The 19,882-nt window shown below is 33.0% G+C and overlaps 4 protein-coding genes across 4 annotated transcripts; 2 read left to right on the forward strand and 2 right to left on the reverse strand.

Annotated features, from left to right (window-relative positions):
- Positions 1–442: 442 nt before the first annotated feature.
- On the reverse strand, positions 443–2,054 carry LOC143618184 (plant UBX domain-containing protein 1-like). The gene is made up of 6 exons (XM_077090488.1): positions 1,911–2,054; positions 1,453–1,558; positions 1,251–1,384; positions 1,050–1,179; positions 856–960; positions 443–785 (listed from the first exon to the last, which is right to left on the reverse strand). Exons 1-6 carry the CDS (start codon positions 1,986–1,988, stop codon positions 589–591), a joined length of 750 nt encoding a protein of 249 aa, XP_076946603.1. The 5' UTR covers positions 1,989–2,054; the 3' UTR covers positions 443–588.
- Positions 2,055–5,258: 3,204 nt separating this feature from the next.
- On the forward strand, positions 5,259–7,389 carry LOC143618183 (putative carboxylesterase 16). Its single transcript, XM_077090487.1, has 2 exons — positions 5,259–6,271; positions 6,651–7,389. The coding sequence occupies exons 1-2, from the start codon at positions 5,427–5,429 to the stop codon at positions 7,189–7,191; spliced, it is 1,386 nt and encodes a 461-aa protein (XP_076946602.1). The 5' UTR covers positions 5,259–5,426; the 3' UTR covers positions 7,192–7,389.
- A 1,366-nt stretch (positions 7,390–8,755) lies between these two features.
- On the reverse strand, positions 8,756–9,871 carry LOC143618186 (uncharacterized). Its single transcript, XM_077090490.1, has 4 exons — positions 9,615–9,871; positions 9,039–9,094; positions 8,815–8,951; positions 8,756–8,767 (listed from the first exon to the last, which is right to left on the reverse strand). Exons 1-4 carry the CDS (start codon positions 9,797–9,799, stop codon positions 8,756–8,758), a joined length of 390 nt encoding a protein of 129 aa, XP_076946605.1. The 5' UTR covers positions 9,800–9,871.
- Positions 9,872–18,016: 8,145 nt separating this feature from the next.
- On the forward strand, positions 18,017–19,377 carry LOC143618185 (myb-related protein 315-like). Its single transcript, XM_077090489.1, has 3 exons — positions 18,017–18,425; positions 18,515–18,644; positions 18,758–19,377. Exons 1-3 carry the CDS (start codon positions 18,293–18,295, stop codon positions 19,254–19,256), a joined length of 762 nt encoding a protein of 253 aa, XP_076946604.1. The 5' UTR covers positions 18,017–18,292; the 3' UTR covers positions 19,257–19,377.
- Positions 19,378–19,882: the final 505 nt, after the last annotated feature.

Below are 19,882 nucleotides of genomic sequence, written 5' to 3' on the forward strand. Positions count from 1 at the left end.
ACGCATCGCGAACAATTCATGAACCGTTTGCCGTAAAGTTTGTTTGTTTACAGCCCTAGGCGCCCTTAAGGCTCCATGGTTAGTGAGGTTTAAAATTTTAGCTTTCAAGATACATGTTGCATAATCTGTTTCTGATGGAAGAGGACTTGCTTTCTGTCCTAGACTAGATTGTACAAATTAAGTTTTCTCCTTACGAATTAAACGTCTTCACGACTTAATTTATATCATATAGGTCTCGAAAAAATTTCATATGAAGGGAAAGATTTTACATGGATATAAAATGCACTCTAATAAACGAGACATGTTTAACTCACCCGCAGTGGAACTGCAATTTTATAGTAAAGAATTATATAGCTAGTTCATAAAAACATGTGAAAATCTAAGCATTCGCAAATCAATTTTCGCAAATCAATTTGAGAAAGAATTCACAACCCACAAGATATGCTTTGATGAAGTGTTCAATTTTAAGAGCAAATCACAAGTGATTTAATGAAATGAGTATTCAAAGATCAAAGACGTCACAATATCTACACAGAAACAAATTGACATCATGAAACCGATAACGTATCTGTAATTTCTCTTGAAATGTCACATTTTCAACCACTTTGGCTTCACCATTTTTTTCTTCTCGACAGCAGGCTTTTGCGATGACGTGGAAGCAGCCGCAACAGGTTCCGAAGCAGGTTGCGCAGGTACCTGATCAACCTGCTGCACGGGCACATGCTCTAAACCTTTCAAAGACAACACGTCCTCTTTAAGAAACGGGCCTTGCGGGGCCTCAACACCTGAACATAGAAAAACACCATCAAATAATATATTATCCTCAATAAAATCATATGAACAATATTATCATACCTTTCGGTAGATCATACGAAAAATATACAATTGCACCAGGAGCAAAACCAGCAGAATACAAGTCTTGAGAGAAGTCTTTAATTTGCTTCTTTGGAGGAGTGGTATCTGAAAAATTACCAAGACTTAGACTAAAATATATATATATATATATATATCTATATTGTATACGTAAGCAATTGTTATTGTATGCTCACATATGTAAAAAGGAAGGTCAGGTCGAGCCACGACTTTCACAAGAAGATCAATTAGGCTTTGCATCGTCTCGGATGGATGAAATGTCGCTTCTAATGTGTGGTTATCCGGGAACCTTACACGAACCACAGCCTATATAAATATGAAAAAATTGTAGTATATACAAGTTACAACATACATGCTTATAACAAGTTAGAAAATACCTTGGTGATTGTTGACCTCCTAGCTGCGGCTTCTGCATCTCGGATCTTCTTTGTCTTCAGATACTTATCTTCCTTTTTAGTAGCCAATATGCGGTAATAATCTTCTGCGGTGAATTCTAAGTCATCTGGTTCCTCTGTAAAACGCAATAAACCAGACTTAGAACAATGCGCATACTAATTTACTTTTTAGTTAATTTCATACCAGCTTCCGAGGCATTATTATTTGATGCTTGAGAAATTGTTGCTTGTGTCGTATCGAACACAGAGATTTCACGACCGTAGTTTTCCTTTGCAGCAGCAAGTTTCTCCTAAGTTCCCAAAATCAAACAAATGGTAGGTATATCATCATCAGAACACGAATATAACTTATTTAATATCGTTTTCATTCAATCTAATGTGAAAGGTACACAATTCAATTCGATCGGATATAAGTCCTAAACCCTAATTGACAGTTTAAGAGTCAATAACTCGAATAAAAAACATGAAGCAGTTGAAATAACGGATCGAGCGAATAACCTAATCAACAATTGCGATGAATCGGCAGACAATTTACAGAAGAAAAAGAACAATTTCGAAATTTATTTTTTTTATATAATTTTGTTTCCTTTTATATTTCATAGAAACATCCAAACGATTTACAATGAAGTGGCGGTAAAAGACCGTGGAAAAGTGAGCAGTAGCATCCATGGTGGTGAATCTCCGTCGTTTGATGGCAGCAGGTGCAGATTCGGCTAGCATCGGCGGAGATCCGATTAGATTAGTTGTCTTTTGCGTCACGTCTATCCTTTGCCTAAGGCTACGGATTTCACCATGATGGTTTACTTCATATAATAACGCCTCTATATTCTAGGAACGTTCATGTACATTTTATGAAATAATACAAATTTATTAAAATAAGTTTAACGTAAGAAACAATACCAACTTAATGATTAATAATTACATAGAAAAGAACCTAAAAATTACAATAAAAAAATCAAAATCAAGAACAAAATAATAATAACAAATACCAACAAATACTTATAACAGCAAAATAAAACATCTAATAATAACAACAAAATATAAAATCAGCAAATACTTATAAAAGAAAACATCTAATAATAACAACAAAATATAAAATCAGCAAATACATATAACGTCTCATAATCGAAAATTAGCAAACACGAACAAAAAATAATAACAAACACCTATAAAAATAAGCCTAATAATAACAACAAAATGGTTCTCACCGTTTTCATGTTAAGAGTAAAATGTATTTGGTCTTGTTTCCTGTATTCTATTCTAGCCGTATTTTCTTTTCTAAAGTTTTTTAAATCCGTGTATATCCGATCAAAATATTTAATTGCATAATGGATTAGATTCAAGTTCATATCCTCCTTACAACATTTTGAGGACATGGTGGTTTAATGAAAAAGATTCAGATTTTTGTGATATTCAGATCGATTTTGAGGGTGACCGAATTTTACCACCAGTGAGTCTTTGAGCGAGCAGGTTTTCCTCGTAATTGAAGATAACTTAGAGGCGTTTAAGGGCTTCATATGACTTGGTTAAGCCAGCTGGCGGTGACATATTGCCATTGGGTCACCCCGTACGAAGTACTTAGGCATTCTATGTTTGTTGACCGTTAAAATTTTATTTTTTTTATTTCTGAATTACAAAATTAATAAATTTACATATTTTGATGTATTAATTTTCAAACCACATCATTTTAATAATTAAAATTTCTAACTACACTTTAGTTAAAAAAAACTCCACTTTCTATACCTAATCCAAGTCTAAGGCATCTTGGTTACTAGTTATTTTCAAGCCATATATTTACCTATTGGATGATTGGATACCTTGGACCATTCCATTACTTTCTTAGCACTGAAGCAACTCCAAATATAATCTTGCGCCCACCTAGAGTAATATCAAAACATGTGCATACACCTATGAGCCCCACCCAAAATATATCGACAGTTAATTACTTATTTTTACTTCTCGATAATAATAATAACTAGGTAATAAATCTGCCGCATTGCGGCGCCGTGACACAAATTCAGTTGGTATTTGTTAAGTACGTTACAATATCAAGACTAAATAAAAATTAAGTTTCTAAACGCTCAAAAAAAGTATAAGAACACATATAACTTATAATCAAAGTGACACGGATTTGGTTTCCATCGATTAGGTTCGTGTCGGTAAATGTATTATGCACTAAAAATAAGCTAATAGACACTCAAAATAGTATTGAAACTCGTATAACATTCGATACAAAAAACAACATATTTGAAATGACATTTATTCAGTCAATAAGAGACGATCATTGTAGTGGCGAGTAGACCCCAAAATTCGGGTCGTATCGGCTACGTTTGTACGGTGTCAAAACTAAACCGAAAACCTAATTTCGTCAAGTTATCATATTTAGAAAGCACGGGCGTTGCGACGACGAATTGGCATGAATTCTTTCGATATCAGTTAGGTTCGTTACTGATATGGAACTAAACCTAAAAATAATTATCATATTTTAAACAAAAAAAACATAATTTTATACATAAATAGATAATCAAACAACACATAAAAACATAAAAAATAACTAAAAAAAACTTGTAGTCAAGGGACTCGATTAAGAGAAAGAAGCATTAATATAACAATTAAGCAACACTTAGACGATAATGCACAATCAAATAACACATAACAAGAATAATTAAAAAAACTTGTTGCCAAGGGACTCGATTAAGGGGAAAAAAGAAAGAGAAAAAAAACATTAATATAACAACAAAAGAATACTTGAAAGATAACTCTCTAAACTAAAAAAATTAGAAGCTGACGTTACCAAGAGGAGTCAAACTCAGTACCAAGGATTATAAGAGTAGTTAGCAAAGGTAGATCAAGCCATCAAGCCAAAGCACTAATTTGGTTTATTAACTAAAATTAACTCTATAAATGATCAAACTCTTGTTTTCTAAAAAGTAAAAAGGTCAATGTGGCACCGACATTTGGATATAATATAATAATAATAATACTAATAACAACTATAACTAGGCGTACGCGCGCCGCAACGACGTAAACTCGATCGGTATTGGTTAAGTTTGTTACGACACCAAGACTAAATCAATCGGATAAATCTGTAAACGTCTAAAATGGTAACGGCAATGTACAACTTATGATCAAAATGACACAAATTTGGTCGATATCGATTAAGTTCGTTATGTTACCGGCACTAAACCCGAAAGTAAGTTAGTAGACCCCATAATAGTGGTAGTCCTCGTATAATAATAATAATAATAATAATAATAATAATAATAATAATAATAAATAATATATTGAAAACGATTTTTATTTGATGGATACAACCATGGTGTTGATCTAATTCGGACTTTAATAATGTTTGAAGATAAGTTGTGTTGTTGGTGTTGTAATTGAATGTTTTTATTTGTTAGAGCTAGCGACTTTCTAGGTGTTGATCAAATTCGGATTTTCAATAAATCCAATCTTTCAAAGAAAAATACAGACATTTCGGAGGGGCTATAGTTCATTGCTGCACATTTAGGCAAGGAATAATAACCATGACAAAGAAATGGACTTGTGTTATTTAATTTACCTTTAAAGTTTTTTAGTCAAGTTTAATTGATCCAACCAATACGCTAATAGCTAGTCTCTTTTAATTACCATTATCATTTTAAAACATTATTTAATTATTTGTTTTCTAGACGACGGTGATCTTTATGCAAGTTGTTCTTGCACTCTTGCCGGACAAGAAGCCTTTGACATTATGCAGGTTATGTTATCTCACTCGTCCTCAAGAGACATCGTATGATGAGAAGACGTCTCACAGACAAAGAGTTCAAATCCTGCAAAGTACGAAAATAAGAGTACCATTCCGAAAAAGGGTTCTCTCATTTGCTAATTTAAGTTAACAAAAATAAACTAAAATAAATTAAAAACAAAAACAAATCCCATAAAATACCAAAATCCAACACAGCACAAATGTTCCTGGCACCATCATCATCATCATCATCATCATCATCATCATCCTTCGTTGAAGTAACCTTCAGATTCATCACTCAACAATTGGAATCCATCAATCTCAATTCAATTCAATTCAATTCGATCTGGTAACTCTTCCCACATTGTGTGTTAACTCTAACTCTGCAATTACAACTATCGTTCTAATCTAGGGTTTGCGAAGAAGAAGCAATGCCTAGCGTCGCTGTTAAATTATACAGCCTCTTATTCAAATTAATACTTAAACGACGCTTACACAACCGAATCCATTTAACCACCGACAACAACACTTCTTTCGGCGTCACATCTCGTCCTGAGGAAACCATCGCCGCCGCTAATCCCTCCTTCACCGACGGCGTTGCCACCAAAGACATCCACATCGATCCGTCGTCCTGTCTCTCTGTTCGAATATTCCTACCTGACACGTGTCTCCATTCCGACACTGCTAGGGTTAGAGGTAACAGCAACAGTAATAGTAACGGATCTGAACTTGATTCCAGATTCCTCCGTACCAATTCCGGAAACGGCGTTGCTTCTCGGCGGAACAGTTACGCTCCGGCCGAGACGCATAATGTGTCAGCTGTTTCGAGTAATCGTAGGAGTAGTTATAGTATCGGTTTTAGTACGGATGATGCCGGTGTGAGTAATGAGGTTGGTGCGTATAGAGGATATTCGCCGTTTAATCGTAAATGCCGGAAGCTGCCTCTGATGGTGCAGTTTCACGGCGGGGGATTTGTTGCGGGAAGCTGTGATTCGGCGGCGAATGACTTTTTTTGTAGGAGGATTGCGAAGGTGTGTGATGTGATTGTGATAGCTGTTGGGTACAGGCTGGCGCCCGAGGATCGGTATCCGGCTGCGTTTGAGGATGGGATGAAGGTGATGCATTGGCTTGCGAAGCAGGCGAATTTGGCTGAGTGTGGGAAGTCGTTGGGGAAGAAGGTGGATTCGAGAAAGGCGGATGTTCAAGGGCATATTGCAGATGCGTTTGGGGCTTCTTTAGTGGAGCCTTGGCTTGCTGCACATGGAGATCCATCCAGGTAGTTTACCATTACTATTACTATTATTATTATTATTATTATTATTATTTCTTCATTGTTCATAATATAATCTTTAGTTATAACTTATAAGAAATGAAATAAGTAACCTGTAATGCGCCTATTTTGGTCATGTTACAAGTTTACCACTCCAGCTATCAATATTGAATTACGTTGACGAGTGAGTTTAATGACCTCATAAATCAATGTATGTCATAAATTATGCAATGTTACGAGTGTTAGCCTTGTTATTAGGAAGTGTAGAGGTGGCGTGTTGATTAAAAATCTAGGTATCACGTGCTAATTTGAAATTTTGAAGATGAACATGTTATTATAATGGAATATAAAGCTTAGTTCACGTACTAATTAATATTGCATATAGATGTGTTCTTCTTGGGGCGAGTTGTGGTGCAAACATTGCTGATTATGTGGCTCGCAAAGCAGTTGAATCTGGAACCCTACTGGACCCGGTTAAAGTAGTGGCTCAGGTTTTAATGTACCCTTTCTTCATTGGAAACACTCCCACGCATTCAGAGATAAAACTATCAAACTCTTACTTCTTTGACAAGTCGATGAGCATACTTGCATGGAAACTTTTCCTCCCAGAAGACCAGTTTGACCTAGATCACCCTGCAGCCAATCCTCTTATTCCTAACAGAGATGGCCCCCCTTTGAAACGAAGGCCGCCTACATTAACGGTTGTGGCAGAACATGATTGGATGAGGGACCGTGCTATTGCATATGCACAGGAACTGAAGAAGGTTAATGTTGATGCACCGGTTTTGGATTATAAGGATTGTGTTCATGAGTTTGCTACTCTTGATATGCTTCTTAGAACACCTGAAGCGCAAGCGTGTGCAGAAGATATTGCTATTTGGGTTAAGAAGTATATTTCACTTAGAGGTCACGAGTTCTCGTATTAGTATACAGATGGATATATACATAAGTTGTCGGCTTTACTATTATGAGTTTTTTTTTGTGATACACAGGTTATGTTAGGCTATATTTGTTGATTGATAGTGGGACATGTTTGGTCTTCTCATGTAACAATATTGTAACATTTGTAGTGATGGATGATATTGAATGATTCTGCCAACTTGTGTTGGGGTTTAAATGTTTAATCATGTATGTTAGTTTTGGGTGAAGTGGTTAGGAGGCTGTTTTAACTTTTAATTGATGTAGTTTGTACTTTATTTGTTAAGTTCAGAGAAAAATAATACAATGTCTAAAAGATTATATGGACTAAAATGATAAAAAAACATTGTCTATATACAAGATATAATTGGGGTTTACAAAAAAAAGTGTATCAAGAAACCAACATGGCCAAAGTTTCCTAACACAATTTTATCTTGGTAAATTTATTTTCTTACAAAAGTGCTTCTTTTGAAATAATGAATTAAGACATTGCAAATAAAATATCATGAATTTTTTTTGAACAGCAAATAAAAATCATAAATGAGTTGTATGTTAACACATAAACTCTTCAAACTGAATCAGATAAAACACTTAACTCAAAGAATTTAAGCATATACTTATTTATTTATAACATAAACATGCATTTTTAACAGGTTGGTCAACATTGAGTTACAATGAGTTACAATGAGTTGGTCAACACTGATATAACAGGTTGAACTTAAAATACAGATAAAACGGGTCTAGACTGCTGCAGTACAGATTGGTTTGTTATCAACATAAAAAAAACCGTTTTAATGCAATTTAAAATTGAATAAAACATCAGTTCAAACATATCAGAAACCCCAAAACAGAGAATATTCCAGCAACATATACCAGTTTTATCACAGCAATCGCGGCGCTTTACCCTTAACACAAGTATAAATCTAGAGCCAACGAAGGCTACAAATTCTTGATACCATTGTCCTCTGATTACCAGAAGCTTCTGCTACAGACCTTCTCAATAACTCCTCTCGCTGCAATCTCAGAGCTAAAGCAGCATCCCCATGAAATTCTCTGCTGTCAGTAACACCACAGAAGCAGGCCGAAAAAAACTCTGATTCCCCAAATTATAATTATTATTTATGGCTTGAATTACACTGCCGGATTCAACCATCTTTGAACTTCTCGTCACCAACTTTCTTGCCTCTATTTCTTCTGGAAACAAGAGCTGTATCGTGTTCCATAGAACTGTATTAATGATGCAAGATCTTCCATTACTGCAACACACTCAAGGTTTCAATCATAAATGCTTTACTAAAAAAATGATCATCTGTTTCATAAAAAAGGTTTACTGTAATACCTTATTAGTTGTCTGCACTTCGGGCAACGCTTACCACATTTATCAGCAGCAGATTGCAGGCATTTCTTACAAAAACTACAAATTTCAAAATCAAAATCAAAATCAGAAACCAAAACCCTAACTTAATTTGGGGGTTTTCGTTAATAAATGAAGGAATTACCTGTGTCCACAAGGAGTGGTGCTTGGTTCAAAACATATATCTAAACAAATCTGTAAATATAACAAACACGGAATCAAGTTTTACCCTATCAATTTACTAAAAAAAAAAAAGATATAACCTAATAACACTTACCGCACACAAGAGTTCTTCACGAAGTCTATCAATGCATGAAATCAAAGCGTTTCCAGAGCTCGATTCATTAGATTTCTCCAAACTTTTCCCATTAGCACCCACATCAACCTTCCGTTCTTTCTTCTCATCTAAAGTTTCTATTAACACATCACACCAAAATTAAGGCTCAATTATTAAATAGATAAAAAAACAAATCAAAGCTCTAATAATTTAACCCAACAAACCTTCAAGAGCTACTACAAATTTTGAAACAGGACTCGGCCGCTGATCTCTACGTTTTCTGAATATCACATCACATACACCAATTATAATAATTTAGACAAAAATAGGATTTTAATAATCCCAACTAAATGCCATTGGCCAATAATAATCCCAACTGAGTTTATGGTCCCAAATTTTAACAAATCTACTCTCATTCATCCTCCGTTAAAAAAAGAAACCCTTAATGCCGTTAAGTTATTTCCGAATTTCAAACCGACAACATGATACAAGTCAATTGATGTAAAACGGTGATCAAATGGCTTGATTTTGTCTTAATGGAAGTTCAAACACCCAAATTGAAACACTATTTCGTTGTTTCGTTCCGAGCTAAGTTTTACATCAATCAACTCATATCCTCCTATCTGATCAAAAGCCCTAAAACATCAAACGGCGTTAACTTTTTTTCTTTTTTTTTTTTTTTTACCACAGGACCAATGAGAGTAGATTTTACAAAATTTGGGAATAAACTCAGTTTGATTATTATCGAGATTATTAAAATCCAATTTGACGGATACAAAATCAGGGTTTGGTAGTCATACCTTCTGGAAAAACTAGGTGGAGATTTGAACAACGGGTCGGACCGTCTCTTGGGTTTGGAATTACGATCAGGTGGAGTGCCATTAGAAGCCATTAACAGAGTTTCTTCGTCCCAACCGGCCATGGCTGCTACAGATCTAAACCCAGGGCTCAATAAACACTTCCGATTATGCTCTTCATCCACCATTTTTCAAGCTTTGATGATGATCGTCAACTGAGTTTTTAAATTTGTTTCTTCCATTTTTATTTAACGGCTACTTTAGAGTATGTTATTGTTATTGTTATTGTTATAAACCGTGTAGCGGAAGTTTAGGGTTCTAACTTCCATGCTGACTTCATTGGGCTTTTATGTGGGCTTGTACTTGTTTATCAGAGCCTTTGCTAATTTGTTAGTGATGTGTTTTGTTTTGTTTTGTTTTGTTTTCACAAAATATAAACAATGTGAGGGCATGGTAATTTGGGCTGTCCGGACATGATTAATAATAAGCTAGTTTTTTTTTTCAATTTCATATATACCTTTACAAATATTGAAAATATCATATATAACCATACAAAACTAAAAATATCGTGTACGTCCTTACAAAGTTATTAATATATCATATATACCCAATTCATCAAAAAATTTAGAAAATTGACCATTCAATGCGACAAATCTTCGAATGGTTTGCAATTTTAAAGAAGTGACGTGAGACGATTTGGTTGTCGTTAAAGGTGAGAAACGTCAATTAAAATTAAAATAATAATATAATGTATAAACACATTATGTAATAGAAAGGGGTAGAATGGTATATTCGTTAAAATGGGCATATATAAAAGATAAATATTTTGAAAAATAACGGTAAAATAGTTGTTTATTAATTAATAGGGGTATATATGATACTTTAATTGTGTTTATAAGAGCATATATGAGATTTTATTTACTTTGTAAGGGTATATATGATATTTCAAATTTTGCTTGGGTATATATGATATTTGTAATTTTTATAAGGGTATATATGAAATTAATTCTTTATTTTTTAAGATATGTGTTGTTGCAATGAAATTGTTAAAAGAAATTCAATTTAGATGTAAATATGTTGAATCATGCAAGCACATTAACTCGCAATAATTAGATTGAAACTTAAAGCATAGAAAAGAATAAATAAGTCGAATCAATAAAGAACATTAAACATATAAAAAAATCATTAAGTCGAAACGGTAAAGATCGGTTTGGAGTTAGTATAGTATATAATAACAATAAAAATATAATAATAATGAATAATGAATAATTATAAAGTAGAAGTTTTTTTTAATTAAAATTCAAATAAAACCATAAGTGTTTTATAATATTATTAATACTCAAGGAAAGAAAAATAATACTCATTAAAGTGTAAGGAACTAAAAGTCAAATAGTGAATTATGGTACAAACCAGCAAGCAAAATAGTAACTCGATAAAACATAAAAACAATAAGGTATGATGAGTAAGAGAAATTTTAATAAATTATATACCTGAAATATAAAATTATGATAATCATAAACACATTTCTATTTTCTTATTGAAACTGTAAAATTTATATAATTATTTACTTCACTGTCTTTCTCTCTATGTTTATTCAATATTTAATTTGACTCGAAACTTAGAATCCGAATCAAATAACCTTGGATGAACAGAGTGATACCATAACCACCTCCAAGTGTGATACGGCACTGAAAAAAGTAGTGTGGTGTTCCTTCTTCTACAACCATGCCATTTAGCATCCTACTTATTTTCTTCCTTCTTTGTTTCTTTTCCCAATTCACAATCTCTCACCATCCACCTCAACCCATCTCAGTGTTGTTAAAACCTGCCCATAACCATCCCGAATCCATCCCCTCACCTTAAAGTTTAGTATGTTGAATATTGATATGAAATACAGTTTTGAAGGAAAAAAAGTAAAGTATCAAGAATATATATTATTCTACATAATTAGGAAACGGACTAAAACATCCAATAGTTGCTGATGAATAGCTACAGGGATAATCAGACGGTGTCCCGATGATTGAGTGCTATGTGCCTTATGTCCAAGGCTTGATGCAAAACTACTATCGAGCCGGGGGTCCAGCCTCTCTAAAATCAAGAATATAAAATTATGAATAACCAAAAAGGGTGTATGAATAACCATTGCCATAGTTACACCACATACTATTCTATCCACCAAGAAGATTGTATTCTCCAAAATCAACCAAGATTTAACGTAACTTAGTTTAGTACAATAATATATTAACTACTACGAAAGTTAATAATATACTTATGGTTTGATAATAAATTGTTTTTAAATGAGATGTTATAACCCGGTTTAAAAGTTATATGAGTTTGATGTGACTAAAGAGCCGTTGTTTTTTTTTTTACTATAAAATTGGTTTTTTAATTATAAATACTTTTTTAAATAAATCTGATATTAATTTTTAGTATATCCCTACTTTATAGGATATTTAAATCAAATATTTTGTGAAATTAGTTTTTAATTTAATGAGATGTTATAACCCGTTTAAGAAATTTATGGGTTTGATGAGACACATACTCGTGAATTCGGGTCAAATGCATGAGAAGCCTCCATTTAAAAATCAAGCAAATCTGGTGACTCCAAAAAATGGGGGAGCAACCACATCGCGACACGCAAGACTTTTATGGTTTCGTTTATATATATTATAGATAGATATTTCAGTTTATTTTAAGGAAAGGTAAATGTATATATTTTTTTGTTTAATACAATTTTTAACAGTTGCACTCTAAAGTTCAAAAGCTATTGTTTACAAAATTTATATAAATAAAGAAAACTAGTTATACTTTTTAGTACATAAACATTAGAATAAACTATTTGTAGTATGTTATATGATAAGTTTGCTCAATTATGTTACCTGAAAAATAATACGAATAAGACAATAATTGAGATAATAATTAGGGAATCAAACATTTGGGTCTCATCTCCCCACCAACCATAATGTTCAACTAATGTTTCAAAATTTCAAACTTATTCGATACATGAACAGAACACACATCATTCATATAGTAAACTCTCTCTAAATAATAAATAATTCAACAAACAAAGTTTAAGAATTGTTTAAGTGGTTACCCAAAAATGTGAACTTTCTTGCTTGGAGGGCTTCAACAAAGAAAATCTAACTGTAGACGGTTTATTAAAGCGGGGCGTCTTGGTTTCATCAAGTATGAGCACATCTATGGCAGTCATTTGAAAACCACTAGCCATATGTTCTCTTGCTAGACTCGCTTGGCCACAAATTGTCCTTTGGTGTAAAATTCCATCGATATTATTTTGCTTACCGATGGAGTTCATCTCTACAACTTTGGATCTATCGGTATTGGTAGAGAGGAGAAAACCGATAGAGGCTATTTTGGTGATTTCATGTTGATGTATTTGGATGGCTAGAAACAAAAATATCCTTACACTCTACGAACTTTTTATGAACCCCGCTTTTTTTTTATCAACTATTATTTCCTTTCCCCCTTCATTTATCATTTTTATCATTACCATGCAACCTAAATTCATAATATAATCAATGGATAAATTGATTGGGCCAAATCGTTTCATAGAAATTGATTTGATTGATCTAAGTTAATACAATTTATTATTATTAATAAGTTTGGTCAATCGATGAATAAAATGAACTGAAAAGGGGGAATCATTCTATATAACATCCTTGTTTGTAATATCATTTGATAATACGTAGTAATCAGTGGCAGAGCTAGAAACTTTTTCCTATGGGTTCGGAATTTTCAATGCTTGATATTTTTTTTCCGGTGTCAAAGATTTTGCGCCTGGATGAGTCGGGTCGGGTTGATCATTCGGTTAGATAAATAAAATGCAATACCACTATCATAACAAAAATATATCGTTAACACTCAATAAAATACAAAGTCATTAAATATAAAGATATTGCATATTATAATTTTTCCTTACGTGTTTTCATATTTTGCAAATTATCTTCAATCACGACTTTGAAAAAGAACTTATTCTCAATACAACAAATACAAGCATAAAAAATATAATCGTCACCCAAATGATTATGCAAATCCGATTTCACATGCTTCATTGAAGAAAAACACTTCTCAAACGATAGACCAACATGTATTGGTCGTTGGCGATGGTTGAAACCTTGAGGCGGACGACGAAGGAAAAAGTTGATCGATTGCTGAGCCATAGCCGATGTTTTTATTTGTTTATTAACTAATTTTTTATAATCAATGGGTTCGAATATACCTTTTTAAAACGATAACGGGTTCGCTCGTTAATTCGGCACTATAGGTTATATATAAAACCAAAAAAGGACCGGGTTCGGCTGAACCCGGTGGTGACAGTGTGGCTTCGCCACTGGTAGTAATACCACAAGACTTCTTCTTCAAATTACGACTCCGAATAATGACTATTCAGATTCGATGACCAATGTAAACCGGATATTCATTGAGGGGAATGTATTATTATGATATAAATGGACCAAACATGAATTTTAGGAAATATATCTTTGAGATCTATTTCCCCTTTTTTTCCAATTCTCTACTCCAATATCAATGTTGTAATCTTTTTTTCAATTACTCTAATCATATATAGTGTAGTTGTATCTTTTCATTTCCTAAGTCAATTTTTTTAACCACACACATTGCCCTAGGTTAAAATAAAGATTTTCTTGTTAATGGTGGCCCTCCCCATGATTCACCAATCTAAGCTGCGGCTAAAGTTGCAAAAATAAGAGCTTGAATACCACTTATAAATAATCCAAGAAACATGATAGGAACTACTGAAGGTACGGTAAAAGGCCGTCTAACCAATTAGAATAAAAAATAAATAGAAACATAGTTTCAATAAAAGGAACCCAAGGACCATATTATTCTCCAATTTGAGTTTTACTAACATCTTGAATAAATTCAAGGACATACTCGAAGAAATTCAAGGACATATTCAAAGAAATTCTGATCGCCGGTCGGAATGGTTTATGGGTTTCGAACGGCTAAAGTGGCTGAACTTGATAAGGTAGCAATTACAACCCAAGAAGCAATAAGCACTTGGACGTGGACTTGAAAACCCCCGAGTTTCCAATAAAAATGTTGGCCTACTTCCACACCGGATAGATCATATAACCCATTTAGTGTGTTGATGGAACATTATAGAACATTCATATTGTCCTATTAAATGAATAAAACTTTACACAAAATTATTTTGATTCAACCATCTCTTTCTCGATTTGACTACTTGAATCACATATTTTGAATACCAACTAATTAAATTCTATCACTTGTTTTTATCTCTTTTTTGAGATTTAGAAATACTAACTGATTCGATAAATTTATAAACCTTTCAAAATGAAATAAGTTATTTATCTTATTATCAATCATGTATTTCTTATATAGCAAGAACAACCTTCACAAATTGAAAACACGAATTTGTTAAGAATTAATTGGGTTAAAGATATAGTGTCATCATTCGCTGGAATCGAAATATCTGCGAGATCAAGGTCACAATTTGTATCAGTTAAACAAAGTTTGGAATTCCCAATGGGATACATTCTTAAAAGGCCGTATATTCTTCGTGCTGGTCAACGATAATTACAACATCGGGTAACCCTGTCATATATTTACATACCATACGATTGAGTCCTTGGGTATACAAAATAGTGTAAAAAGAAGTGCTTCAGATCATGATATTTGACTCAGACCTGTTCTAAAAAGTCGAGGTATTTCGAATGTTTTTGACACCGAAAAAGTATGGGAAAACCTTTGAAAATTTTTCAATATTGAACCTTAGACATATAATAGTTCCGAATCGAATCACTTTAGAAAAAAGATTTTTTCTCTTGATAGCCTTCTCCAATCCCCTTACACAAACTTTTGTTATTGGGTTAGCCATACACTTCACGTGTTTCTAGCAATTCACATGACAACATTAAATAATACATGTCTTGGATAAGACTTAGAATTGTAATTATTTCGTTGCCTTTTCGGGTCTCTAGCTTCTCGATAGATAACTTTTACGTCATCCTTTAATTTTGTTTTAACAACATATTTTTTCATTTTAATCCTTCAAACCTTACACCCATAATGATTTGAACCTACCACCTCACGCTAACACTTCATCTTTTAATTAATTATTATTTTGTTTTGGACTTTTGGATCATAGTTTTTATTATTATTATTTTTCGAACGAACCCATAACAATTTTAGTTGAAGACACAACACTTTATCACTAGATCAAGCTGGTTGTTAGGTTTTTATTAAAATGGTATATCACAATAAATATTTGTTTATTTATTTTAATTATTTAAAAATGTATATTGCATATGTGAATATCGAGATATCATTGTCATGGTACGGGACATAAAGAGCATAGCAGCATACATATTATACTACAACTTTGATATTGACCCAAGGCATTTTTGTTGATCTTAAATTAAATTAAATATCCCTAGTCTTTGTATAATTTCATTTATCATCATTTTGTTTTGTTAATCTTATCTTACAATCGGTCAAAAAAATAGACTAATATATTGTTTGCCTTAGGTAGTTTTCACTTTTTAGACCACAAATGTCACAATAGAGTAGTTGTAACAAATATATATATTTTTTTAATTGACTTTGTAGTACAAAAGTTATGTTTCTACTCAGCATTAATTAACTCAAAAGCTAAATAAAACTTATTACTTGAATTATGATGCACTCCTACTCAGAATAGAGGTGAACAACATAGATCAGCCCAAACCAGGTAGAATTCAACCTGGGTTGAGGCTGACCTATACATGGAATACATAACCAAACTTATTTGTGCATTTCAGTTTTCAGAGTTTGGACTCAATTAGGTTTGGATGCTATTAGGGTATACAACTAGAACCAAAATATACCAAAGCATTTGGTAAAACCAGAAATCATCACCCTTTCAAATCGGGATTCGAAACCAACCACAAGTTTATGTTTATCAATTGTTGCTCAAACGGAAAATCATCTCTATCAATTTATTCTCATATATCAATTGTAATATGGGAGGTGCGCAATGAGTTGATCAAAAGTAGTTTATAAGTGGCAATACAATTATGCACACTAATTGTTTGCTTAAATGCCTATGTTGATAATTGGAGATGGTTTCTTTTGCATATATGCTATGTCAATGGGGGCATCAATGAGTAGGTTAAACTTTGCTTGGGACAAAGTTGAATTGAGTTTGGAAATAAAGAGGATATGTTTTCAATTTTAAGGCATGTCTGGTCGAAATCGCGGTCTCCGTTGAATGCATGGGCTTACCATTTATACGCGTTTCGTAGATCTCACATTTCAATATGACAAATATAGTTTTCTGATTCGTATGGTTTTTGCACTTTCAGATTAAAATATTTCGTGGGTATACAAAATCAATAATCCAAAAAAAAAAAAATAAAGGTTTATTTTTATATTTTTATATTTTATGTTTATTTTAACAAAGAGCAAGATACTCCTTTGATGTGAAAATGAAGTTTGAATTTATTGTGTAAAACATATAAGAGGATACTCTTTATATAGGGTTGAACCATCACAACACGTTTCAGTTGATGGTTATAACAGTCGGCAATAGAACACTTAACCTGTAGTGGACAACCTTAAGTTGAAAGATCCATCAGTGGTAACTTAGTTAGCATTAACACATAATCTTACAGATCTTTTGAATTACCGATGAATTCGAGAAGAATACCCTTCTACATGTCAATACCGACTTAAGTCTTAAATTTATGTCCACTCATTGATTTTTCTTGGTTTATTAGAGCTACGTACAAGCATTCTATTCAAGTACTCCGTATATCACTACCTAAGTTGAAAATTTCCATTTAAATTGGAATATGGTGATTCATAGTGACCCGCTAAGCATCTATGTTTGAATGTACAAACCACTTATAATCATTTTACCACTAACATACATATTACCGCTAAATGTAATGTGCTACTGATGTTTAGTAGCCCCTGTTTTAATTCCAACTAATCTAAGTTTTCATGCAACTTTTAATCATCATGGAAATTCAAAGCATTTACAATGAAGCTTTTCAGGCATCGGGGCTCGGTCCTCAACAAATCTACTTTTACCATTATTCACATTATATTTTATTTATTTCATGAATGGCATCATTCCACTCGTGTGTGAACTCCATCAAAATAAACTAGAAGAAACATGCTAATAGACATAAAACAACTAATAATTACTAATTAATTAAACATGATACACGAATAGGGAAATGCAAATTGGCATCTAAGATGTATGAATAACTTCCCTACAAAGACAAAGCTGGCCAGCTCTTCAAGGGGCCAAAATCTTATTATTTAATATTCTCCAGGATTTTTACTCCAAAACTTTAAAACTTTTAAAAACAAGACTTTTACACTATGGCTACAAACTTGATGATTTCATAATTTGTCAAGATAAAGAACCCACGTCTAGTCATCTACAATGATTAATATAAACAAAGAGTGGGTGACCATTTTTAGGGTTTATTGTAATATACATTCATCAACGTCAACCAAAACTAACTGTACATGTTTTAAATATTCAACAAACTTTGTCGGAGGAATCTTGGCTCAGTTTATAAAAGGCTTTGTTTGGTTTTCTGTGGGTTGGAAAGAACAAGACTAACTACAAAAAGATCAAGAACATATACGCGCAAGGTTCGGGAAACTTTTTTTTTTTTGTGGTCATGGGGAGACAGCCTTGTTGTGAAAGAGCAGGATTGAAGAGAGGTCCATGGACTATGGAAGAAGATCGAAAGCTTATGAATTTTATCATCAACAATGGCATCCAATGTTGGCGAATGGTTCCAAAACTTGCAGGTTCTAATTCATATTTTCTCTTTAGTTGCGATGCTAATATTGTCATGAACTTTCGATCCTAATATTATTAATTTTTCGGTTTCATGAAGGTTTGCTAAGATGTGGGAAAAGTTGTAGATTAAGATGGATTAACTATTTGAGGCCTGATCTCAAACGAGGTACATTATCAGAAGCCGAAGAAGATCAGATTATTGAACTTCATGCTCGTCTTGGTAATAGGTATCGCTTCTTCATCTTTGTTTCTCTGATGTTATATCAAGTAAAGTTTGCATATATGTAACTGTAAATTGTAATCAAATATTTAACGACTAATATTTGGAATACTATTTTAGGTGGTCTAAGATAGCATCACATTTTCCTGGACGAACAGATAACGAAATCAAGAATCATTGGAACACTCGAATCAAGAAAAAGCTCAAACTTCTTGGAGTAGACCCAAACACATACAAACATATTGACGAAGAGAAGAAACACGATTTGGGAGTGAAAAATGAACAGTCCTGCAACATTGTGTCAACTAACACAAACATCCATTTGGATTGTGCCAAGATAGATGAACTGAGAGTTAAAAATGACATGAACTCAAGGATTGATTACAACATGGCGTGCATGAACTTTGATGCAGATATCCATGCATTCACAAACACAAACCAAGAGACATCGACGATGACTTCAAATTCAGAAATCCCGAATTCTTGCCTTGGAGATGAATCCTCTTTAGTTAAAGGAGATTATTCTTTTCAGCAATGGGCTGATGGTGTAGATTCATTGATGTTATGGGATAGTTTCAATCAGCAAGAAGACCTGTTTTTCCTTTCAGGAAATTATTAGTTGCAAATGTTATCATTTTTCCCTCAAGGAAAAGGAATTGAAATACGAAATTCGAATTTTGTAGTGAACAAATTAAGTAGAATGTAATTCCCTTTTTCGGATTTATTTTGTTCGGTGGTTTTGTTAAACCACTGAAAGTTAATAAATAATCAGTCGCAATTCCTGATTATGTCGTTAAAATTTACAATAGACCTCTGTACGCAAAATAGAATAGGCACATAGATATAAACTTATAAATGGGCCTCTTGTAAACTAGTTGGCAGTAGAACGATAAGTGTAATAAACATACAAAATACTAAAATAGTAAAGCTAACAATCAAGCATATAACATATATAAAAAAAATTAAAAAAATTATGAGCTCCGGGGTTAGCGAGCCCCGCACATGCATGGTAGTGAGACGGCCCTGCGGATGAGTTTTTATCATAAAGTTTAAAAGTATTAACTTAAATTACTGCCATCATAAATCTATTACAATAAAATATTTATGTTGTCAATGTAGGGCTAACGTACTTGATAGAGGCATATATGCTCTAATCGTTGTGTTCCCAAGTTCCACAAATAAAAGATAAAAATGATGTTTTCCCAAGTTTCATTTAAGTCAAGCGAAAATAAAATACATTGAATG

This window comes from Bidens hawaiensis, unplaced genomic scaffold (genome assembly GCF_021521415.1).
Source record: "Bidens hawaiensis isolate Kalapana, Puna unplaced genomic scaffold, B.hawaiensis_p1.1 tig00064828_1, whole genome shotgun sequence".
NCBI lineage: Eukaryota > Viridiplantae > Streptophyta > Magnoliopsida > Asterales > Asteraceae > Bidens > Bidens hawaiensis.

Bases quoted from the DNA above. Each gene is read 5' to 3' on its own strand.
- LOC143618184 (XM_077090488.1), bottom strand. From the start codon at position 1,988: ATGCTAGCCGAATCTGCACCTGCTGCCATCAAACGACGGAGATTCACC. The intron at 1,559-1,910 runs GTCTTTTACCGC...TTGGGAACTTAG, and splicing joins CTACTGCTCACTTTTCCACG to GAGAAACTTGCTGCTGCAAA. The intron at 1,180-1,250 runs GTATTTTCTAAC...ATATTTATATAG, and splicing joins GGAGGTCAACAATCACCAAG to GCTGTGGTTCGTGTAAGGTT.
- LOC143618183 (XM_077090487.1), top strand. From the start codon at position 5,427: ATGCCTAGCGTCGCTGTTAAATTATACAGCCTCTTATTCAAATTAATA. The intron at 6,272-6,650 runs GTAGTTTACCAT...TATTGCATATAG, and splicing joins GCACATGGAGATCCATCCAG to ATGTGTTCTTCTTGGGGCGA.
- LOC143618186 (XM_077090490.1), bottom strand. From the start codon at position 9,799: ATGGTGGATGAAGAGCATAATCGGAAGTGTTTATTGAGCCCTGGGTTT. The intron at 9,095-9,614 runs GTATGACTACCA...TGTGATATTCAG, and splicing joins CCACCTAGTTTTTCCAGAAG to AAAACGTAGAGATCAGCGGC. The intron at 8,952-9,038 runs GTTTGTTGGGTT...ATGTGTTAATAG, and splicing joins ATTTGTAGTAGCTCTTGAAG to AAACTTTAGATGAGAAGAAA.
- LOC143618185 (XM_077090489.1), top strand. From the start codon at position 18,293: ATGGGGAGACAGCCTTGTTGTGAAAGAGCAGGATTGAAGAGAGGTCCA. The intron at 18,426-18,514 runs GTTCTAATTCAT...GGTTTCATGAAG, and splicing joins AATGGTTCCAAAACTTGCAG to GTTTGCTAAGATGTGGGAAA. The intron at 18,645-18,757 runs GTATCGCTTCTT...ATACTATTTTAG, and splicing joins CATGCTCGTCTTGGTAATAG to GTGGTCTAAGATAGCATCAC.